We start from the raw sequence: 14,584 nt of genomic DNA on the forward strand, positions 1-14,584 counted from the left end.
ACATCGAATCACGGGAAAACAGAACATTGATCATAAACACAAAATGATTGCCAAATCCCAACCACTATATCGTGTCCTTATTAAATAACTAATATATGACAAGTTTTGAATTCGTTTCACACAGGAAAAAAGACACTATATTTTTATGACTCGGTGCAGGTATATTTTATACTTTAAAACTATATTATTCAATAAACATCGACCGAACCATGATTTTATAATCAAACTATGTTGCTCAATAAACCTCGAATCTCTAAAGCACATGTAATGATTCCCTCTTAACTCGTGCTCATGGCTATCCCACTGATAAATAAAACCGTAGTAAATAATTTAAACACCGAATCGAACTCACAGCGTCCCGTCTATTTGTCACCTCTATGCACTACTGATTAAAACCAGCTAGTGTTGGATTAAAAAGTATAATATTTATTGTATTGTACAATAATTGATAATGAGTATTAACTATTCAATGACCAAATGAACATTGATATAATCCAGTGGACATAATAGTTCTGGAGTTCGTTAGCTAATCAACCCTGGCGAGCAAATCCAATTTTAATGTCACTTAGAAGGGCAACTGCGGGTCACGCGTCACGTCTGCGACTGGAGAGCTGTCATTCTCCCACGTTGTCATCCATTTCCCACATGATTCATTTCGCTTAAATTATTGCGACCAATTTTGCTAGTTTCTTATTTAATCATAAAAGAATTAATTAATCATATTTTCTGCCCGTCGCATTTAAAAATTGTTCGCTACTTATGTGCTTGATAGTCCCTGCTCTGATTAAGCGCCGGGCATATTGCTGTCAGTCTGTTTCAGTAGCATGGACTGATGGATTTGCAGGACATGCCTGACAGTTTTTTGTTATAAAACTGCCGCTTCTCACTCAGTTCTAAGTCGGGGGCTCTGGACAGGAATTTTGGAACTACTTGCGTGAAAGCCGAAGGAAATGCATGCGATCGGAGGAAAAATGCCAAGTGGGTCGTGGGAAAAAAGTGCCAAATCAGCTGCTATATTAGTTGCATTATGATACATCTTGAATATTTGAACCATTTTCGGTTTTATACGATGCTTTTTGAGGGACTGGACATTCAGAATCGTTTCCTTCGACATAAAGTAATGCAGATCACCCTTTGCAAGGTAATCTTTTCCTCTTTTTCAGAAAATTCATAATGTGGAGTTTGCTTGTAAATGTGAACATTGCCAGTTGTGCTTGAATGGACAGAACAATAAATTTGGAGTTTCACAATTGATGGTCGATGAAGTTTGAGGTTGTTTAAGGAGTTTGCCATCATGAAATATAAATTCTGTTAAACTTGCACGGTGAAAGTGACATTCTGTAAATGTTTACTTTTGTTTTGAATCAACTGTGGCCGATTATTCGATTGAGCTAGGAAGATTTACGTTGTGTCTGTCAATAATTTAACTTTTTGAGCTGTTATCTCGGCTGCATTCGAGGATTTGAACTTCTTTTGAAATTGCATTTAACATTTTTATGCGTTAATGCTGTTGCGCTTTATTGTGAAAACATTTGATTTCTTATTTTCTGGTCAGGCTACGCTGAATATTTTTATTGATTAAACAGTATTGGTAATATTTTGAGAACAATTTTGCAGCTCTGAGCTGCCGTTTGTGCTGGATTTGTGGTTTGAGCTACCTCTGCGCATATATTGTCCTTTTTTAGTTCAAAGTTTCTTTCCAACATTTCGTTATCGTCCTGCTCCGAGTAATCTGATTTCAAGATCTTTGATTGGCTTCAATGTAGACTTTTTAATCTTCTCAATGATTTGAAAATTTAAGGTGTCGTTTTTGATGAATTTGAGCCTTCCAATGTTTTTGAAGTGAAAACTGAGTTTGAGCTTTATTATAAACAATCTGGGATTTCTCTGGTTGCTCTGGATTATTTTCGATATGCTTTGATGGGATTGAATGGTAAGTTTGAGATTTTATGAAGAATTAAAAGCGTTTGGCTACTGCTCGAGCTGATTTTGAGTTCGAATTCCAGTTCACATTTATTATTGTGAACTTCAAATTTGAGCTTATATTGACGGGTTCAAAGTTTATGCCCTCAGTCTGAGCTATTTCCTTTTTCTCCGGGGAAAAATCTATATATCTTAATAAAAGAGTATGTGTTACCACATTCCAGCGTAGAGCAATAAAAAATGGGCTAGCCTTGGAAGATGGGGCCACAGGGTGTCTATTCAGTCAAAATTACATTTTCCTGGCCTCTATTGCATGTCACCCGAATGGTCCCAGAATTGCACCCACTATGGTTGGATAATTATGACTTCTTGCTGATAAATCATGTACAATTCCAGGTTATCTGTCATGATTGGTAGTTCAGAGGCAGCTAGGTATATTTAGAATCAATTACACCTTATGAGCAAAACATAGAGATTAGTTTCAACTTTCAACCATCAACACACCGTGGCAAAGAATAAATCAGTGCTCTGAAAGCCAGGGTGATGCAAGAGCATCCTGGTGACCCAAGAAACAACTAAGGCCGAGGTAATGTGATGAAGAAAGTGTGAACCAAAGAGTCTAAGCGACATAAGGTTGTGTGGGAATGCACAATAGGAGCATAGGTATGTTGATTGGAGTAGATAAGATAAGATTGTGAAAATTCTTAAATCTAACACATCAGAAACCCCTACTGCAATTTCTGGTTTACTATCTCCTACTTGTTCTTTACATTAACAAGCTATTTAATTGCATAAACATCGAAGTAAGCACAATTGCAGCCTTCACAGATATATAGATCATGCACTGAAGTAAACAGAAACAAGGACACCATTATTTTTGGACAATCGTCCCCGGAAAAACCCAATTTGGGAAAACCGGTGCAGCATATATAGAGGATTTGTATTATTAAGCAGAATTTTGAATACAACTAGGGTGCCAGAAATGGCTCACCCTTCAGAGAATATCCTTGGCAGTAGTACCTCTATCTAGAGACAGATATTCTAGAAAATTAGCAACCGGATGATCAATCCCATAGTGACGTTGACTATTCCTTGTGCTGGACAATGAAAGCTGCTCCAAACACTGCTTTGGAACTATGTCACCCTCTCCCAGCGTAGGATCTGTTGATCAACTCCCAGTCTATCCCACAGAATCTCCCAGCCCTGCCTCTAAAGCCCTCTGCGTCATCCTCTACGGCTTCTGCGTCAACCTCTACGACCCTCTGCGTCCTCTGCGCTAGCTCCTCTAGCCTTTGTGTCAGCCCTTCTTGGGCCTGCGCTACCTCTTCCAGCACTTCACTGCCTCTCTGTTATGTATTCTTTAGCTTTGGATCGAAATCCCTTAATGAACTGCCCCTCAGTGCAACTGATCTCTAGCTCGATTTCCTCAGCAAACCCAACCCCGGAAAATTGAATTATTGATCTCTCTTGGTGTATCTCCAACTGACACTCAAGCCTCCTCTTATACTTTTCCTGTTGGCGATTCAACGACCGAGATTAAGTCCCTAATCAACGACTAAGATTAGATTTGGCTTGATCCTCGTTATTTAGAACTTTCTCACCCATATTATATTAATACAGATTAAAAATATTAATTATTTTAATATCTCTCCATCCAGGTGGAATTTCCCCAAATGATTTCTGGGCCTTGGAGATCTCATGTGCCTTAGCCTCTCCACCAATTTTCATGGCTAGAGCACATCCGATGCTACCAAAAATCAACACTCCCTCTTAGCGAGGAATGTGCTCTAGTAATGCTTCACCATAGAAACATCACACTGATCCTCCACATCGGTACCTGTGCTGATGCTTGGCCTGCTGCCTCACATCCTCTGCACTGCTACTTCCTGTACTGCTGCCCATGACACTGCCACTGCCACTGCTACATCTGTACTACAACTCCCTCTCAATATGCTGCATCATGCTGCCCATAGCATTGCCACTGCTAACTGCTGCACTGCAACTTAGTTACCGAGAAGTAAGTAATTGACTTCTCCCAACCACTGACATCCCGGTCAGTCTGGAAGCCTCGTGATGCTGAAGCTGCCTCTGCTGCTAACCCATGCTCCCTCTGCTGCCATTGCGCTGCTGCAACCGCTTTTGTGCCTCTCGTACTGCTGCAACCTCTTTTGTGCCTCTCACAGTGCTACAACCTCCAATGTGCTGCTACAGAACTCTGCACTCTAGCCCTGCCTTGCTGCTCCACCACACTTTGCTCCACCCGACACCTGTCATCATGCTACTGTAGTTAAGGGCTCTTGTAGCCGGATGTGATCCAAGAGTTTGGGTACCTCAAGGATCCTGTCCCTAGCTACAACTCGATGTCTCCCCACCTCTTCTCTAGAGGTGCATGAGCACTCATGGCACAATCGTCATCAGTCTCGACATCCTTCTCCGCCTTAGATGGAGCTGTCTTTGAATAAGAGGCTTCTCCCTTGCCTTTCTTTTTAGGGCATTGAGATGCATAATGTCCTAGCTCCCCACAATTGAAGCACTTGACCTTGGAGATGTCCTTCTTTTTCCTTTTCCCTTGTTGTCCCGCAGATGCTAGAGCCGCATCCTCCTTCTCTTTCTTGACTCGAACTCCCTTACCACTACTCCCTGCCTTGGTCAACCTCCTAATCTCTTCTTGTCGAAGAGTTTCCCACATCTCCTCCCAACTGGGGAGAGTCGCTTTGCCCAAGATGCTTTGGACAAACGTATCCTAGTCCTCGGAGATTGCATTCAAAGTAGTCCTGACCAGTGTTGCGGGGGAGCGGCCCCCCCCCCTCGCTCCCGCTCCCGATCCGCGCTCCGGGCGGGAGCGGGTCGGGAGCGCGCTCCCTAAAAATTTTTTCGCTCCCTGCCTTTTCAGGAGCGTTTTCGGGAGCGTTTTGCCTTTTTTGCATTTTTTTTTTTGTAGTAATGTTCGAAATGCAATTTTTTTTGAAAGAAACAAATAGTTTTTGAGTGGGGCAACTTAATGATCAAGTCTAGGCCCTAGTATTGATATGCTATTCATGGTAATGTTAAATTCTTAAAGTAAAAGTGACATTTTCTTTAATTTTCATTTTCATCCTTTTACTTAAATTTTTAACATTACCATGAAATGACTCAGGATGTTTGAGAGTGGTTTCGTCCTCATTGGATTTCATATGGAGAAAGTAGAATTTTAGATTTCATTCAAAATCCAGCAGACTTATCAGTTTTTCAGGATTTCAGGATTGGGGGATTGCAATGTTTCCATTGAATTTTGTCATGTATTAGGGTATGGAACTCATATTTAATCAAGAGTACCAATCCCTCTATGTACCTTGATGTTAGTGACATTGGTTGTCCAACTCCTCTATCATGACCCTTCTAAAAATGTACGCATCACTCAAACAAAATCTTGACTTAACATGCTATGCTTTTTCTATCTTATGTTAATGCTTAGAGGGTGATATTAATGACAAAGATCCCTATACAGATACAAAGGTAATGACAAAGATACCTCTGGATATTAATGCTTGGAGGGTGATATTAATGACAAAGATCCTGATTTTGCAACAAGACTAAAAAATTAGACATTTCTCGTGGTGGCAAGAGGCCCAAGCATAAGAAATAGATAATAGATTTACTTCTCTTCTCTAGTTTCTAGTAGCTTTTATAACTATTGACTCTTTCATATTTATTATGATATTTTTTTAAACAATATATGACAATTTAAGTTTGAAGTTGGCAATTATAACTCATTAGTAATGAATTATGAATATGATGCTTCATGAAAGTTGAAAGTTGTTTCATTTCGTTTCATTTTATAACATTTCATTTCATGTTAGATATTATTTGTTGTAATGGTTACACTTAGCTTACAAGTACAACTTTGGTGATCAATGATGATAAATGTTATATATTGAATTTTGAAAGCTTGAAACTTTAAGATTGATGAATCATGAGACTCAATATGTTGTATGTTACTATGTTACTAACTTGCGGACGTGGTTGATGAAGATTATAACTTCTAGATGATTGTTGTTATATGGTTCAATCTATGCTTTTTTATGTTTTTTTATATCTAATTCATCATTCTACATGTTTTTGTTGACATATATATATCAAAAATTAAAAAATATAAAAAATATATATATTTTTAAAAAATCGCTCCGGGATTCGCTCCCAAACCGGGAGCTTCTGAAAATGGTCGCTCCCGCTCCCGCTTCCGCTCCCGCTCCCCGCTTCCACTCCCGCTCCCAAGTAACATTGGTCCTGACCATAAACTCTGGATCCGGTGTAGACCCCACGGAAGTAAGCTAGTCGCAAATTCCTTGCAACTTTAGGAGGAAGTGATCTATTTCCTCTCCTTTCTGCATTTGATATGACCTCAGCTGATTCTCCAACAACATCTTCCGCTGCACAGAAGAGCCCTAGTATAAGGTGGTCATGGCCTCCCACATTTCCCTTGTTGTGTTCTTCTCAGCAATATGTGGTATGACATGATCTTTGACCCCGTCGGATCATGCATTTCGCCTTTGCTTTGGCCTCCTCATACTTCTTATTAGCAGCTGGGTCAACTGGGATAGCTATGGTTTTCAAGGCATATTCCTTGATGCAATGTTTATCCAGGATTGCCAGGATCCTGGCCTTCCAGATGACAAAATTGGAAGCCCCGTCCAATTTGTCCTGATCCCTCAATCTGTTCACTGCCATCTCTGCTCCTCTTCTAGACTCCCTCTAAGTCTCGACTTCCCTCCCGGAAATCCTCTTGCCAACTGTCGAATCACTCCTCTCCAATCCTCCTTTGCCGCTGCAACTCAGATCTGGATTTCTTGGCTAGAAATTCGTCGAGGTAGTGCTTCTCTCTGCCTTGGTTCCGTCTCCTTAGACACTGTTCTGCACAAACAGAAACATTGTCCCACTAGCTTCTCAAATCACAATCTGCACAACTCCCTTAGCCCCGAAAACTAAAGAATTTGAGGCCTTCTGGGTTTGCGCAATCATAATGAGAGCTGGATCAACTCCTCCTGGCCTCATTGTCAATCCTTCCTAGCTGAGAAAGATGACCGAGCACTGCGTAGGCCTGATCTGTCCCCCCTCTGCCTCAGCGTTGGCTCTCCTCCTAGCTCAGAATGCTGACGCAGGTTCTGCATGAGCCTCTGCGTCACCCTCTCCTCTTGCAGCTTCAGCTCTGGAACAATGCTGTCTCTCGGGATAGCTGCTTCTGTTGCAAATTTTTCAGATTTCTTCCGCTGGTGTCTTCAGTCCTCCTGTGATCTGCAATGCTCTAATACCATGTGAAAATTCCTTAATCTAACACATCAGAAACCCCTACTGCAATTTCTGGTTTACTATCTCCTACTTGTTCTTTACCTTAACAAGTTATTTAATTGCATAAACATCGAAGTAAACACAAATGTAGCCTTCACAGATATACAGATCATGCACTGAAGTAAACAAAAACAATAACACAAGGGACATCGTTATTTTTGGACAATCGTCCCCAAAAAAACCCAAGTCGGGAAAACCGGTGCAACGTATAGAGGGTTTGTATTATTAAGCAGATTTCGGAATACAACTAGGGTGCCAAAAATGACTCACCCTTTAGAGAATATCCTTGGCTGTAGTACCTCTACCCGAAGACAGATATCCCGAAAAATCAGCAACCGGATGATCAATCCCATAGTGACTTTGGCTGTTCCTTGTGCTGGACAACGAAAGTTGCTCCAAGCACTGCTCTGGAACTGCATCACCCTCTCCCGGCTCAGGATCTGTTGATCAGCTCCCAGTCTGCCCCCACATAATCTCCTAGCGCTGTCTTTGAAGCCCTCTACGTCCTCTACGTCAGCCTCTACGGCTTCTTTGTCAACCTCTACGGCCGTCTGCGTCCTCTGCGCTGGCTCCTCTGGCCTCTGCCTTAGCCCTTCTTGGGCCTGCGCTGCCTCTTCTAGCACTTCATTGCCTCTCTATTATGTATTCTTCAGCCTTGGATCGAAATCCATTGCTGAACTGCCCCTCACTGCAACTGATCTCTAACTCGATTTCCTCAGCAAACCCAACCCTAAAAAATTGAATTCTTAATCTCTCTTGGTGTATCTCCAACTGACTCTCAAGCCTCCTCTTATACTTTTTCTATTGACGATTCAACGACCGATATTAAGTCCCTAATCAACGACTAAGATTAGATCTGGCTTGATTTTCATTATTTAGAACTTTCTCACTCATATTATGTTAATACACATTAATATTTTAATTTTCTTAAGTTTAGAATTAGTGTCTCATTAAAAATATTACTTATTTTAATATCTCTCAATCTGGGTTGAATTTTCCCAAACGATTTCTAGGTCTTGGAGATCTCATGCGCCTTAGCCTCTCCACCAAATTTCATGGCTAGAGCACATGTGATGCTACAAAAAATCAACAAAGATAATATAAGATAATTATATTTATGTCCAACTATTGACCACAAAGTAGGTCAAAGGGATTGTCGAGTACAATGATGTCCATACAAAGTGGGAGAACCAAACAGTTTCCTATAAAAGATAAAATGCATGAAGTAAACTAACATCTGGCCCTAGTGCAGAGGATCCAAGAACTAATAGGTCTGAGGATCAAACCCATCTTTCCTAGCATCCAAAGCTGAATGAAGAACACTGAAGAAACTCAACAAAGTCTGTTCGCCCGATGAAAAGTCGGTGGAAAGTGCAGACTATCCACTAAATCGTTCCCTGGGGGAGTTCGCTCGTTGTTGAGGTGTGGAGGACCTATTCCATCTCCCAGGAATGGATTTGAAACGTATCTGTTGCTGAGATCTCGTGTAGCTGGGTAAGGTCCCACGGATCCTCACTGATCTAGAGTCTGGATGTGTACTGGTATCCATCAGTCTCTTGTTGCCCCTGTCTGAAGGTAGTACCCTGAAAAATGTCGTGATCCTCTGTGTGGGGTTTGGTCTGATGGGAGGCTGAAGAATATGTGCTCAAAACCTGAGAGCCTCTTGCATATATAGGGCCAAACATCTCTGGTCGGGATACCTAAAAAAGTCAGTGAGGGTCTGAGAATCTCTGAACAAGCAATGGAACCTTCCTTTGGTCTATCATCCAAAAATGAAGTGCACCTCGGTCTCCACTTCCTGTAAATAACATACCTGGCAGATTTTGTTTGGTCTATCAATCTGGCGGTCCGTCTCTACCTGAAGTCTATGAGAACCTACTCTGGAGTCTGAACTGGCCTAGAAGGATGCAAAGAGCAGGCATCTAGTGGCGAAGCGTATACTGGGGTCGAACAATGAGCCCATCTCTCAACTCCAAGAAGTGCTCAACATAGTAAGGGTTCTGTTTGCCTAGGTGCTAAGGCTAGCAGAAGAACCCACAAGACAACCACTTTAGCAGATTATTAATTATTTAACTATTTCCTAAAGTTAACATTGGAAGTGATTTTCTTAGTGAACAATGATATATAAGAAGGTAAACAATTCGGGTAGACTTGATCAAAACTTTGTAAACTGGGCTGGGATCAATGAAAATATGACAAACTTGGCTAGGCTCAGTCAATCAAAACTTGATACATGTGGCTGCACTCAATCAAAAGCTGGCTATATTTGGTCAAAACTCAGCAAATTTGGTTAAACTCAACAAGCCAGGTGAAACTTGACAAAATTCTGTTAAATCTTGCAATAGAGTAAGTTTTATTGTGTGTATTTTGAAGCTTTGTCATTTCTTTCAGTATTTTTTAGGCCTTTCGATCTGATTAAACTCTTCAATGGAGTTTCTTTCTGAGCTCTCTTATGCGTCCTTGAACTGCAAGATTGCTGCCTATAACTTTCATTAATAATGAAAATTCAATTTTCTTGTAACAGTCCAAGCATTTTCAGATCATATCGAACAACTTTGATTGGATTGAGTAGTATTTACCATATTCCGTGTTTCTATGGTTGATCCTGACATTTCAACCCTTTTGAGGATCCAGAGTCCAGACTTCTTTCAAGCTCATATAAACTGCTGAAAAGTTAAAATCTTCAGTATCTTTCTCATATAAATGAGCTTATCTCTGTTGTGAATATTTCGGATGGTTTGGACTGGTTTGAAATTCATAAATTTGATCTCTGTCCATTTTCAATTTAAGTTTTGTGTATGCTATTGTTTTAGGGATTTAATTTGGTTTTGAAGTTTCTTGACTGCTCTGGACTCTAATCATTCTTTAACCAATAAAATCTCTTTTGTTGCAACAGTGCCCCACTTGCTCAGAATGGCAGAGTTAAACGTTTCTAAGAATGGTCACTGTCTTTACATTGAGTAATTTCCATTGGTGATGGCAGAAGCAACATCGTCCAGATCAAGCATTTGAAATTGAATCAACCATTCTATTCATATTCCCTATCGTAGAATTCAAGTATTGTGATTATAGACTCTGGGCTATTTTCAAACTGTCAAGATCAGGTAAACAGATTGAGATTTATGATTATCCCATGCGACATCCAAATGATTGTGTCTATTTGATGAAATGAATTGTTTCTTACAAGTGGAGGAAAATGAAGTCTATTCCATAGCAGATCATGGTATATTTGATCCCTGTTACACACTTAAGTCAAATGGATAGAAATGGTGATTTGTAGTTTGTTCTTGGTCCTTCTGTAGCAGTGTGCCTAGCTTTTCATTGTCGTACTTGTAATATTTATCTGTCTTGGTCAGCTTTCCCAAAATGCCTGCCATTTTCCTTATATCCACATGTTTTCATATTGTCCCCGATTTTACTTTGAGATCTCTTAGAGCTGTACTCGTTATAGCACAAGACATTAACGTTGATGACGACGTTAACCTCTAGAGGCAAGTACAAAAGTATCTCTGAGAAGGGTTCAAATATTCAAGATCACTTAAGAAATCATGCACATTTAACTAACTGTATTCATTTGAAGAATCACATTCACATGCAGAAATCAAAAATCATGTTGGATAAGAGCTGTTCAGTGGAGACCTCTCTTATGAAAGATTTGACCATTCTACAAAGGTCACAATCTCTCAGGGACCCTTCTACAAGTCCATCATGGAATTCTCCTATCATAGGATCATTGATGAAGAAGCTAGAAAATGAAGGTGCATTTAAGAAGAAAGATCTTGGAGGTATGAAGCCTATGGGTGGTGATTTTAGGAAAGGGTCGAGAAGTCCTCTAACTGCATCTCCCCTTTCTCAAAGTGACACATCTAGGAAAACAAGAGGTGTAGTAGGAGGAAGCAGTGCGAAAGGTTCTGTGGAAGCTGATAGAAGACAAAGGAGAAGAAGGAAACTGATTGGTTATGGTCATGCAGATAGTAGGATAAGACAGATGGAATTGAAAAGAAATGGGAGGAAGAAGGGTTTGACTCATGAAAATTGGAGAAGTGATTCTGAGCTTGGAAGGAAGCCTAAAGCAAAGGATTTGTGCCGAAAAGATAGGCTGTCAAGTGATGCATTTCATTGTCAAGGGAGAATGGAACCTAATGCAGATTTAATGACATTACCTCCAAGAGGCAGGAACAGGGATACTAAAGGCAATATATCAAATACTTTGGATGGTAAGTTGAAAAACAGAGCAGCAAAAGATCTCAAGGTTCGTTCTCCGCACCTCTTTCAAAATAATGACTGTATAAGGAAAGATAGAATCTGTGATGAAGAAGCGGAGACAGGCTCACCAATTGATGATAAGGATTGTTCAACTTCTCACTTTGACTCACATTATCACCCAAATTGTCCCGCAGGGGAACTGGACAGGTCAAAAAAACACAAGTTAAAAGGCATTAAGAGGTGCATTCCCGGAGAAGCAGGAGAGCATTTTGAATATTTATCAGTTTCAGTTGGTTTGAACTCTGGTAGTCGTGGTGGGATTAGTAACAAAGATTTCACAGGTTCACAAAAGGCTGGACCTCAAGCAGGAAGTGGGAAATCAACAGTCATTGATATTCCCAAAAAGGGCTGTGGGATTCCTTGGAATTGGTCCAGAATACACGATAGAGGCAAAAATATATTGGATTTGGCAGGTAGGAGCCTCTCATGTGGGCTTTCAGATTCGGCCACACGAAAAATTGAAGGGCTTGTGTCACAAAGCTATTCCAGTTCTCAAAGGGAGTTTTCTGCTGCATTAGAAACATCTGATCATTCTATTTCTTCTTTAGATTCTGATTCTGAGTCGCTTCCCCTACTAATGGAGCCAGGTGGGTCTCAGGAAAGTGCAGATACAGATACACAAGGAAGAATGCTTTTAGGTGAGCTAGATCTCTATGCTGACCATAAAATTCGTCTCAGACAAAATATTGACATGGTTTCTGAAACTAGATTGATCGGCCATTTGGGACATGGACAAGATATTATGGGCAGTGATTGTTTGAGATCTCAAGATAGGTGTAGGAGCTTGTCTCAGAAGTATGTTCCAAAGACATTTGGAGAATTGGTTGGGCAAAATTTAGCTGCCCAGGCTCTCATGAATGCTATAGTGAGGGGAAAGATTGCCCCAGTTTATGTGTTCCATGGTCCTCAAGGAACAGGTAAAACATCATGTGGTAGAATATTTTCAGCAGCCATGAACTGCCATTCTCTGGATCTGTCACGTCCTTGTGGACTCTGTTGTTCATGTTTAACTCAAAGTCTTGGTCAGAATTCAGATGTAAAAGAAATTGGTGGCATTGGCTCCCGGGCATTTGAGACTTTTCAGATAGCCCTTGACAATGTGGTTACTTATTCTCCATCCTCTCGTTATGGAGTCTTTATAGTCGACAACTGTGATACTTTGGCAAGTGATGACTGGAATAAATTCTTGAAAGTACTTGATGAAATACCTCGGAATATAGTCTTTATTCTCACCACTTCAAATATAGAATGCCTACCCCATACTATTCTATCCAGGTGCCAGAAATTTTTATTTCCCAAATTAAAAGAAATTGATATTGTGAAAAAATTGCAGGCAATTGCATTGCAGGAAGGTCTAGAAATAGATAATGATGCATTAAATCTCATTGCATCAAGGTCAAATGGATCTATGCGTGATGCTGAAATGACACTCGATCAATTGAGTCTTTTGGGGCGAAGAATATCTCTTTCTTTGGTCCAGGAACTAGTAAGTATGTTTTACAATCTTCCAAGTATATGATTTTATTTTCTTTTAATGAAGACTTAGTAAAGGAGCTAGTAATGATTATGATGTCCTTTTTGGAAGTCACCCTGCTAGATAAAAGCTTAGTTTAGCTTACAAAGCTGTAATGGCAAACTGAAATGGAATTTTTTGTTGCTTCTCATTTCTTCATCGTTCATTTCTGCTAAATGATAAATTTAGGTCTCAGCATAATGTTTTATATAAAAAATCTCTGACCTACGTTTTTGAGAATTGAATACAGATGTCCTGCTTATGACTAAAAGTAACCCGACAAAGGAAGAATCATTTTACATATTATCCACCTTTAAAAGCTGCATCTCCAATCCATGCAAATATTTATAAGTTTTTGGATCATTGAAAGTTGACATTGTCTTTCCTAGAAAATCAGAATTCATGGTGAATATGGTGGTTTCAAATTGATGTCAATGCCTGTCCAAGATGAAGGAATGCTTTCTTTTTTGCCTTGGAATGTATGTGATATGTATCCAAAGGTTGTTCCAAAGTTAGGTTGCTGTCTGCCATTAGATCTTTAGCACCTTCATTGCCAATGGCAGTTTAAATCCAACAATCTTTGTTTTTCCAAAAGGTAAATTCAGTGAGCAATCTGAAGATACCATTTAGTTGTTGCATTATCCATTTATTTCTACTTTGTATGGGTAAACCGTTCATGATTGTGACCCTTTATTTTTAGGCCATCTCGTATTGCTTAATTTGCTGGACACATAAACTAAACTGTATGCATAAATAAATAATATAAATATATAGACTTCGTTGACATGCTGCTATATGCTTCTCACTAATTTTAATGTAAATATTGGGCTACCTAATTATCCACCTTTCTACCTCCTTCCCTCTAAGTTTGCTCAAAGCATACAGTTTCAACCTTTGAGCTAACCTATATTTACTTTTGCTGAAGGGCAACTCCTAACATATTTTGCAGTTAACTAACTGCGATAAATCATAACAGAAAGGAGAGTGCATTGGGAGCCTTAAGTACACTGTGGTGCCATGATGCTTAAAGACGATGCTGTTGCTCCCAGGTGAAAATAGATGTTGTAAATGAATTATGAAATCCCAGATTGGGGCTAGAAGGGATAGCATAGGGCAAAAATGAAAATGAAAGCATTAAATATGCTTTTAAGCCTTATAACAGAAAATAGGCAAAAATGAAAATGAAAGCTTTAAATATGCTTTTAAACCTTATAACAGAACATGTTTTTGAGAACTGACTGTTGCAGTTAATATAAGAGACCTGGACAACTTGGTTAAGTGCAGCATCCATACTGCTGTTGGAGATTCTTGGCCTTGAGTTGGTGTCCACACCTCCAGAAACCATACTGAAACTTATTTAAAGCGAATATTAAGTTTTTGTTTGAGAGTTTTCTGGGAATATTTCAGTGCTGTCTTCTGCATCAAATTTTTCAAGATTCAATTATAGAAGTCAAATCTCCATTTCAGATTTCAGACATTTTGGAAAATTCAACTGTTGTGTTTGGCCTTGTATATATTTCTTGCATGTTGGAAAAAAATTAAAATGCCTGAGCTTCT

The 14,584-nt window shown here is 39.8% G+C and overlaps 1 protein-coding gene across 1 annotated transcript; it reads left to right on the plus strand.

Moving 5' to 3' along the window:
* Nucleotides 1-742: 742 nt before the first annotated feature.
* Nucleotides 743-13,033, plus strand: LOC149243344 (protein STICHEL-like 3). The gene is made up of 2 exons (XM_089371190.1): nucleotides 743-1,141; nucleotides 10,145-13,033. Exon 2 carries the CDS (start codon nucleotides 10,718-10,720, stop codon nucleotides 13,031-13,033), a length of 2,316 nt encoding a protein of 771 aa, XP_089227316.1. The 5' UTR covers nucleotides 743-1,141; nucleotides 10,145-10,717.
* The last annotated feature ends 1,551 nt before the right edge of the window (nucleotides 13,034-14,584 follow it).

The sequence above is a fragment of the Pinus tabuliformis genome, chromosome 8 (assembly GCF_031772625.1).
Source record: "Pinus tabuliformis cultivar Carrire ecotype Pingquan chromosome 8, CPIR1, whole genome shotgun sequence".
Lineage (NCBI taxonomy): Eukaryota > Viridiplantae > Streptophyta > Pinopsida > Pinales > Pinaceae > Pinus > Pinus tabuliformis.

What these genes read in the sequence shown, in the direction of transcription:
- LOC149243344 (XM_089371190.1), top strand. Translation starts at nt 10,718, where the DNA reads ATGACGACGTTAACCTCTAGAGGCAAGTACAAAAGTATCTCTGAGAAG.